Genomic DNA, 10,159 nt, shown 5'->3' with positions numbered 1-10,159 from the left:
TAATTGGCGACCTTCGCATCGAGGACTAAAAAAGGCGCACTAGCTGCTGGTAGCTAACACAGTTATGCTGTGTTTAACATTAACTAGTAACAACTAATGTTAACGAAAACTACGCCTTAACTTAAAAAACAAAAAGAAAACAAAAAGAAAAACACCCCACTATTTTCAGGTGTTGATAAATCTGGAGCCAAACAACATTGATATTTATAACATGATTTTGGCATTTGTGGCGGATGTTACTGCTATAAATAAGATGCACAAGCTAGCTAATTTGCGTTTAGCTGTAATATTATTTCAAGAGCTTGCAGAAAATTGTGCTCGAGTGCATGAGTGTTGATTGAAGTGTATAGCACTATGAATTTAAGTCGGTGTTTTCCTATGATGCAACTCAAATATCTAAACGTTATTTTAATGTAAGGATATCCACAAGCCCAGGAGCAGCAACCAGACTTCACCTTCCCTGAAGTTGTCAAATGGCTACATACTACCTGAGGGCAAACTGACTCCCAACGCCCTCTTTGTTGGTGGGATTGACATGAAGGTAAGATCAGATTCACATTCATACCACACATCGCATGATTATGTTATGATCAAGGACCAAGTAAAAAGGCAAAATGTCATGTAAGTTGATCATTTCAGATATATTCAAGGTTCATTCATGTGTGAAAGTAAGTGATAGGAATCATAATTGGAAATGCACAGACCAAAATTAGTCAGCTATGGCTGAGAAATGTGTGCACTGAAAAAATATTAGAAAGATTTATTGGTAAAACAGCTGTTTTATATACATTGTTAGCTAGCAGTAGTGCCCACAGCTCATTGAGTGAGGGGAGCCTTTGCAATAAAATTATCTGCACTAATGATTTCAACAGGTTATATTATATACATGAATTGCGTCTCATGGGCGACTGTTTAATGTACTTGAACAGCACAAGTACACTGCTTTGTTTTTCTTCTACAGTACTTAACGGAGTAAAGATGGTGTAGCAAGTAAGTATAGCAACTAAAATCCAGTTTTTGAAATTTATTTCAACCTTCAGGTGGATGAAAATGAAATGCGGGACTTCTTCGCCAGATATGGTGCTGTTAAAGAAGTAAAAATTATCACGTACCGTGGAGGGATCTGCAAAGGGTGAGTTTTGCTGTTTGGAGACTCTCAGGTGTAGGTGCTGAATTTTACAATACTGGGTGCCTTTTTTTCCCTTTTTCTTTTTGAGTTGACTCTTTTTGCTACAGTGTGAAATGTTAAAAACAAATCTTTTCACAGGTTAGCAAATTTTCAATGTATGCTTATGTTCTATTAATGTATGTTTCTAATTTTCGATTAAGGGATTAGAAGAGACAATAAAAAATAAACTATAATAACTATTAGCTTATTTCATAACTTGATTTGAGCTTTGATTTCTTTTTTCCATATTTTGCATTGGTTTTGAGTCAATGTATTGTTGTATTTTGTGTGTTTCTAGATATGGGTTTGTGTACTTCAATGAAGATGTCAACATTCAGTCGATCATTGAGGTTAGTGGATGTCTGTCTGTGGAACTGCTGTTTTTATTATTTTTCATTTCTAACTGAGAGTAGTGCATCAACTGTTATTAATATATATTTTTTTTGCCATAGCAACAGATCAGTTTTAAGGGCCGGAAACTCAAGCTGGGCCCTGCCATTATGAAAGAAAGGAGCTCTCGTATGTATTCTGATACTTCATTGGATGTTTGGTTGGCAGTGCAAATATAATATCTTGCCACTAAACATATGTTTCATATTGGGGTTTTTTTTGTCTTTATCCAGGGTCCATGCAATCCCGTCTGGTTGGCCCAGCTCCTTGGATGAACCCCACTCAGTACTTCTACTGTGCCTGCTGCTCACCCATGGGAGGGGGTATGCCACAACCTTCGCCCATCCTCAATGGAGGCAGCCCCTACAATCAGGTAACACACTCGCACACAAGCTATCAGGAATCTCATTTCAGTAGGCAGGCAGTTGTCAAGCCAAGCAAACACACTGTGGCATTACTAATGCTGTCACGCACACACACACACACACACACACCTCTCTATTCACTCTGTGACATAAAATTAACCTTGTTTTCTCTGAGGGGAAGTTGGCTCATTATCACAGCCAAGAGTAGAGGTGCAAGGTGGAGAACAATGTATCAATTTACATTTCAATTTACCAGAAAAGATACAAACGTTTGCTGTGACATGATTAATGACATTGCTAATAATTGGTTCATTTTTCAGATAATACCAACTGTCAAAAACATCAGCAGTTAAAGTGTATTCCTTGAGGGACACTAGCATGAGAAACCGAGTTAGTTATTGTTGTAGCCTTTCAGTCTGTTTCAAGATTTTCAATATGTATTTTAACATATGCTTAGTCCTGTTTGCTATATAAACATAACTCTCCGTACTGTGGTTTAATGTGTTTCTTCTGGCTCTTTGCAGCCGTACTCCTACTCCAACTTTGGAGGGGTCATGATCCCACAGATGCCAATGAACTACGCACAGAACGCATACGCCTACCAGGTACACACACACACACCCCCACCCCCACCCTCACACCAATTAGTCAACAGCATCCTGTGTAGGGTCTCCTAGGCACTGCACATATGCTCCTGCATATGAGCTGAAGGGTTCAGCCTGGCTTAGATCCACCTGTCCCTGCCTACCCAACACTCCACACCCCCCCATCCCCTGTAGAGGCGAGTCTGGGTTTGTCTGTTGCCCTCTGTTTGACCGCTGACCCGTCTCCCCCCACACGCAGTACACTCCACCTCACTGGACGACGGACCAGAGGACACGACCTGTCAATCAGGTGACTCTGCATTTAGTGGTAATAGGAGTAGATGTCAGTATGATTAAGTTTCAAAGCACCGCAAATCACTTTAACATTTGAAACCTCCTCAGGCCAGTGGGATGAAAACAGTCCACAAACTGCAATGTTCATGCCGGCCACTAGATGGTGTTGTCTGGCCAGTGTTGACATCCTGAAGAATCAACTGTACATCAAATGAATTCTTATAATCTTCAATTGTACGAAGTTGATTTTGTGTACTTGGCAATTTATAGCACTTGCAGTGCTTTTTTGGGAGCCTGTTTTTATGGCAGTTGTTTGTCTTTGAAGCATCTCTGTGAGATCGTTCTGTAATGTGTAAGTGTTTTGTAATGTTATACTCCATTTCCAGAACTTTGTGGACTGTGGAGTCCAGACTATGCTGACTGTACTGTAGTCTACAGCTACAGAGCCCCCCGGCCAGGTAAAACACTACACAAAACAAAGAGCTGTCATATCAGGGGCACAGTAGGTAACCTTGTGCCATGGAGAGCCAAGAGTCTAAAGGCTCGCACACCTTTAATGAGCTAAATCCTTATGAATGCTTTATGGTGTAGTGTGTGGTTGAACGAAAAACCTGCACACTGTTAGCCCTCCATTGCATGTGGTTGCCTATCCCAGTTTAGCTGTTTCACAATCACTTTGCTCCTCCTCCATCTATGATGTTCTGCAGTCATGCCCAGCATTAGTCCATTCATTTTCTGTCCTCAGTGACCCTTCTCATTCTTTTCTACATCTGACCAACACAGCTTTTAAAATGACTAATCCTGATTGGGTGTGTAATTGAAGGAGAGAACCATTCTTTGCTTATGATGTGGTTTTTTTTCTCCTGCTCCCTCAGATACAGGCTACAGTGGCTACAGTGAGTCAAAACGCAGACAGGATGACATCTTGATGTTCTGGACGGCTGGAAGAAACCCAACTCCTCACACTGTTTACAGAAAGCCCTCCTCTCTCCTCCCTTCCCTCAACTTTTGAGACCCATTGTAACACCAGACTGCTGAAGCTCTCCACTTTAACTGTACTAGTTTGATCACAGTCACTTTGACCACGACTGGTAGGGACCACTGTCGTGTGGTCAACACGCTTTTAACCCACATGGATCACAGTAACAGTCGCACAGGAGGAGCAGAGCACTCTCACCATACCAGCTGATATATGGGCTCACATTCCTCATTCTTTTTTGTTTTCCTTTGTTAATTATCCCAAAAAAATGGAAAAAGACTTTTAAGGTCAGCCTTTGTGGCTATTTATATTTTATGTTTCATTATTTATTTTTGGAATTATTTTAAATGTTTGTGTGGGGCTTTTTTAGCCTCTGCAAGGGCTCTCTGTACATAAAAGGTATGTTTATATATATTGTAACAATGTCTTGAAAGCAATCTGGGTGTCTCACCATGCTTCTTTAAGTCCAATTCAGGTCTAATGCTCCTCTGGTTAAGTCATTTCATTAACTTGTCTACTACAACACAAGGGCGCTTGGTCACTCCATTAATTTCAAGCACTCACATTTATTTTGTGCTCTGTTTTATTTGATTGGGTGTCGATTGAGGCAGTAAATGAATAGCAGTTTTGTCACATTGTTGCGCCTCATCATGTCTTGGTCAAACGCCAGACTTTTCAAGTTGAGTCCCACAGAGTGAGGCACACTGATCATCTGTGTGTTGGGTTTCTAAACTGTCCCATCCTGTTTCTCAAACCATTCCAGGAGTTCACACTCAAACACAATCACGGCATCAATTATTTTTTCCCCCTCATTACTCATCAATCAATTTATGTTTTGGGGAAAAAAAGTGGAAAGCAGTTTTAATCCACTTTGAAAATGAAGGACATGATTGAAAGTAAGGTGCTCTCTTTCTTTGGGAAAATATTTAGTGTACATGGTTCACTTCATACTGGTTTCTATCATCATTTTGGGTTTTAATCTAATGGCAGGTGATCTTGCACGAAGCATTTTACTGATATTGAATAAGTGAGCAATGATTCTTTTATACATTCCTTTCAGTAAATGCACTTAATATGTCTTCTGTTGACTTTAAACACTTAAGGAGCAGCTTTGTGTGGTTGGAGATCCACATTTGGTATTTGGTGTACATCACAGATTTTTCTTTCCCTTGACCCAGTTCTGCATAGTTTTATTTTGGGTATTGACCTCAGAGTCTCCCGTGTGCAGACATCTGATTGTATTGATAGACTTGTTTTGTCCAGAGAGCCTGAGTACTGCACTGTTGGGTTTGGTTCATTGTTAAGCGTTCATGTTTTGCAGGGTTTGGATGTTTTTGTTTGAAAAATAAAAGTTGAAGTATGTTATCATTTAGGTCTGTCGTTCTCTTTAAATAGTTTTTAGGAATATTTATTGTTTATTTCCCACTTTCAGTTAGCAGTTGATGTCGGAGCGTGGCGCTTTCAGAGTGCAGCATGCCACCTCTGCTGCTCCCAGCCTCAATAAGCCTGTCAGTGGCTGCTGCTTTTCAGTCAGGGTTGGATTCCCTGTCTTCCCTGGCAACAAGCCATCATCTCTTGGTCACAGAGCGTTTTGTTTTTGTCACAGTCTGGTGGTGTGACTAGGCTCCCCGGGGTGCCCTGTCCAGCCCATGGCCACCCACCAGCTCCACCCACCTACCACCCCAGTCAGACGTTTCTGAATTATGAATTAGTCTGGAATAGCTTCCTATGAAATATAAATTTTCCAAAGGAGACCCTTGAAAAACACAAACACCCCTAACCTCGATAACATCGATGGGAGACCCACATCTACATGTGATTAACACACTCAACTAAAAACTTACCACTTTGACTGCTGGGCCAAAAATACCTGGAAAATATCCAGTGCAAGAAGGTTATCTCTGTATACTTTGTGTCCTCGCTCATGTGTCTGCTGTCACTTTTCTAAGATTTAAAGTATCACCGGCTAAGTTTCATCAATAGGATTAATCTTGTGTCTCAAAGTGTTTCAGAGTAACAGCGTGCGAGAGACAACAGGGAGGAGAGTGTGTGTGTGTGTGTGTGTAAAGCGCCCTCTCGTTCCCTCTCCTCTTCACACGCGCTGGCGACAGAGAGGCAGGCGGAGTGTTCATCATGAGCTGCCCGCGAGCTTCAGCAGCAGCAGCCGGTTGTAGTTTCTAAATGGGGGACTCATGTTTTCTTCCCATTGCATCGCAGTTGATCTGAGCCGTGACGGAGACAGACAGTGAAGACATTACACGGAGAGGAGGGGGACATCACATCCGACAGACTCGAGTGCGAGAAAGCTTTCAGTCCGGCACACACTTGGTACAGACTGGGGACCACTTGACTGGTGAGTTGAAGTCATGGCTGTTTGTTTGTTTTCTTTCTGCAGAAATAAATAATCACATCGAGGCTACTCATGAATGTCTTATTAATATTTAGATTATTTTTTGGCTATATGAGTGGCCTAACTCAAATTAGGCTACATAACATGACTCTCATTGCGGCACGTGCATTTTCTCACTATGAAATAAGATATTTTACAGCTTTGAAAAAAACTTTAAAGAGAGTTAACAACATGTAGAGACGGAAATGGTCTGCTAAAATTAAAGCCAGAGAAAAGTCTTTGGAAGCCTTTCACAATAAAACGCTTGATCTGTGACAGAGACAGATCCTCTTGGTTTAGACATCCAGCCAGTCATTTGATTTGTGTGATGTTTGTGTGCCATTTGTTTTCGTGGCGGAACGAAATGAATAAGCCCCTCTGCTCGCTGTCACAGGTTGAAGTGAACTCAAGATATGCGTGACGGAGTAAATGTGCCGAGCGCAGATGGAAGAGGGGGATGGAGCGAGTGTGTGTGAGTGTGTGCGTGTCAGAACGAGAAAGATTTGGTGCGTAAGCGACCTGTCATGTATCATTTCCCGTTGACTAAACTACCGGCGCTAAAGGGCAGCACCAGCTAGCCACGTGTTGGTTGGGTGGGTGTGTGCGTGTGTGTGTGTGTGCGCGCGTGCAAAGAGAGGTTGCATTTGAACGCACCAAAGGTGGGGGGGGGGGGCAGAAACATGTAATTTCAAGGTAGGCTGCACCCACAAAAAGCATGGGGCATCACTTAGTTACATGGCCTGTGTATGGGTGCACACCATATTGCTTGGAAATCTATTTGGGAGCCTTTGAAAAAAAGCACTCATTAGTGGTGAGTGACAACCAGTTCATCACAAGGGCCATGCAAACAGTAGGCTGATGTTCTATAAAAGTCATCAGTTATTCTTACTCCTCAGAAATGGAGTCTAAATTGTTAAATGATGGATTCAAGGACCTTAAGAGCCTACCTCAAGGTTTAGTGAATTGATGCCCCCAGTCCAAACAGTCTTCCTTTGTTAATAAACTGCTCTTTCTAGAGCAAAATAGGCTGCACAAGGATCTGCGCGACAGACCAATACATCAATGTCATAATTTGTTTTTATCCTCCCCATGCAGCCTCATTAAAACACCGTTTGAGGTGATTACTTTGTTGCTTGGGGGAGTCGCACCTCCCTCCAGGCACCTTGACATGCTCCCAGTCTGCTCTCTGTCTGTCTTCCTCTCTTTTTCTGTCTGCCCCCCCCCTTTCTCCTCAGTCTGTTCTTGCTTTCCCCCATCTTCTGCATACCCCATCTTTGGATAGAAACTGAGTGGCGCTCAAACCCAGCGGGAGGGAAGCCCACTCCCCAGGACTCAGTCTGTCACCTCCCAATTTTGAAATTCAGTGAATTGCATACAATATGAAACAAGATCTTATTAATAATGCAACAGTTTTCATTGACGTATCTCATACATGTTTTTGTTGTCAAACAACCATGCAACTAGAGTCAAACATTGTTAATAGACCAAAAATCCCTTGCATAGACACATAACAGTAGGAATTATGGCTTCCAAGCAGGCCCATAAAGTCCGATAACAAAGGAGACTGGAAGCCAGCAGCGACATTTTTATTTCCTGATACCTTTATATAAATCAGTTTAGTGCATCAGGTGCAAAAATGAACGCAACTAGCAATTACTGTGTATTACATGCAGCAAACCTAACACGCCTCCTCAGGTGGCATGAGAGCTACTACAACCACTTGGTTTTGGTTAGGGATTTTTATGGTGATGCTTCAATGATTAAACAGCATTGCATCAGACAATCAAGTGCTTATACACCTGTTTACTCTGACCTACACACAGTAACCTTTCAAACAACCTTTAAACATTAGATGACAAACAAATTTCTTTTGGCAAAATGCAGTGATAAAATTGGGATGATGAACTCTGAGGTGTCGTAACGTAATGGACTTTGATTTCACCTTGTATGTTATTTCGTTGTATCCGGACTCCTCATCGTGCATTATTGCTTACTTGTTTCTCAACAGCTGTTGCTACCTGTAGCTTGTCAGCACAGTAGTTGATTATGATAAGTGGGTTTAAATATATATTTATTTTTAAAAACAATGGCTAGGACAATATAAAGTGTTTAGTAGGAAGAGACTGAAAATGTGAATTTGAACTTTGGCACTATTTGAGATACTGCTTCTTGGAAAGTAGACATCCACCCCTGAGTGGCACGAGAGGTAGCAGAGCAGTGGCATAGCGCACACGGATTATGCTCTCATGTAAATCCGCTGTCATTTCAAAACTCTCTGTTACAAGAGATTCTTTAATGAGAAGCCCTCTGCTACTCCCCGTCTGTCTTCCTCTTCACTCCATTCTCTCCTTTTCACTTCTTTCATCTGTCTCTCTCTCCCGTCTCTCTCCATTTAATGGATATTTTTTGCTGTCAAGGCCTTTTTCTGCCTGTTTGTTTGTGTGAGAGCGAGTGAGAGATTCTGTTTGAAGTCAACATGTAGAGAGAAAAAAAGGCCTCATATGTAACAAAAAGGCCTCAAGTCTTGAAGGCACTGGAGTTTCTCCGGTGCTACAACCACCTTGGTTTTTCATTCTGCGTTGTGTCCAATTACGGAGATCTGTTTCTAAACCTCAACAGACAGAGTTCATCTGTTAAAGCAGAGGCCTTTGTTTTGAAACGAAACCGTCAGCGCACGGTGAAAAGGATGATAAGATGTTGGATCAAACAGTAGAGCTGTAGGCTAGTCAAGACCAAGACTAGAACCAATCAGGTTTTATTTGACAAGAAAAACTGCCACTAGCTAAACAGTAAGCAAATTATTCCAAATTGTTGTGATATTTTAGCACCGCATAATGCATTATGCATAAACACAAATGAGGACAATGAATGAATGTGATTTTTTAAATTGAGATCATTTGCATTGGGATAGGGTAGAAATTGTATTAAAATGCTAAAGCTAAGGCAAAGGGTGAGAAAGTGGGTAAGTGCATCTAAGGAAAGACTCACTGATAGAAGGGTGCAAATGACAGACATTTCTGTCTTTCCCTATATGCTTCTCTTCGTATCAGAAAGTCATCATTATCATATTTTAACTACATCTTTCTCCTCCAACCTACGCTTCACCCTTGACCCCCTTTAAAAAAAACAGCCAGAGATGAAGCCTGCTAAACATCCCCACATTAACCTGCCCTGTTACAGACAGTGTCTATTAAAGCACAGCCCTGGAGGGAAGATGTTAGGGAGTGGATCTACATGGTCTGACTTAGTCATAACCCAGGGCCTACTTGGCTGGCTGTCTTTCTGGAGACATTGTAATACTTTTATGGGACTTAAGAGGCTCAGCAGGGGAGCACTTCGGCTGCGAAAACTCATCGAGCCACCAGACAGAAGGAGTGGACGGATGGAGGACGGAGAGTGTTGGAGGGCTTGTAGATAGGGAGTGCGGAAAGGCGTAATGTAACGTTATAATGTAATGACAGGAAGGATGGAGACGGAGATGAACAATGTAGAGTTTTGGGAAGTTGGTGAAGGAGCAAGACTGGAGGGAAGTTGAGAAAATAAAAGTGGACAGAAGGAGTGAAAGTAAAAGTCAGGATTAACCGATGATGAAGCGGGGAGGGTTGGGAGTTCTTGTAATCAGATGGACACCAAAAGAGAGATGACAAAAATGAATAGTTTACTGTCAGACTAATCAAGGCCATCATGCCAATAGAATGAAGGGAGTTGTCCTAATCAAGGATGGCAGACAGAAGCAGAGCAGAGGCCGAAGAGAAAGAGGTGATTAAGGCACGGGTCAGACATGGGGAGAGAGAGGTTTGTAGAAACCATGAGTGAGACACACTGAAGAGCTAATGGCATTAGAGTTTTAAGAGGGGAACAGACAGGTCAAGAGGAGAGGGAAGGATGGGGTGAAGAAGACGAGAGAGGAGATAAGATATACTGTTGTGTGTGTGTCTCTCTCTCTCTCTCCTTCTCCTAAAGCCTCACCCCTCCATCTCTCCTTGTTTG

The 10,159-nt window shown here is 42.0% G+C and overlaps 1 protein-coding gene across 1 annotated transcript; it reads left to right on the top strand.

Moving 5' to 3' along the window:
* Positions 1–326: 326 nt before the first annotated feature.
* Positions 327–3,232, top strand: dazl (deleted in azoospermia-like). Its single transcript, XM_070922136.1, has 9 exons — positions 327–332; positions 419–541; positions 1,041–1,132; positions 1,467–1,518; positions 1,621–1,687; positions 1,792–1,931; positions 2,448–2,528; positions 2,767–2,817; positions 3,188–3,232. The coding sequence occupies exons 1-9, from the start codon at positions 327–329 to the stop codon at positions 3,230–3,232; spliced, it is 657 nt and encodes a 218-aa protein (XP_070778237.1).
* The last annotated feature ends 6,927 nt before the right edge of the window (positions 3,233–10,159 follow it).

Source organism: Enoplosus armatus, chromosome 16, assembly GCF_043641665.1.
Source record: "Enoplosus armatus isolate fEnoArm2 chromosome 16, fEnoArm2.hap1, whole genome shotgun sequence".
Lineage (NCBI taxonomy): Eukaryota > Metazoa > Chordata > Actinopteri > Centrarchiformes > Enoplosidae > Enoplosus > Enoplosus armatus.
This window is presented reverse-complemented; position numbering and strand designations above follow the sequence as displayed.

What these genes read in the sequence shown, in the direction of transcription:
- dazl (XM_070922136.1), top strand. An exon ending in CGTGGAGGGATCTGCAAAGG is followed by an intron (nt 1,133 to 1,466) that starts GTGAGTTTTGCT and finishes GTGTGTTTCTAG; the next exon opens with ATATGGGTTTGTGTACTTCA. An exon ending in ACATTCAGTCGATCATTGAG is followed by an intron (nt 1,519 to 1,620) that starts GTTAGTGGATGT and finishes TTTTTGCCATAG; the next exon opens with CAACAGATCAGTTTTAAGGG.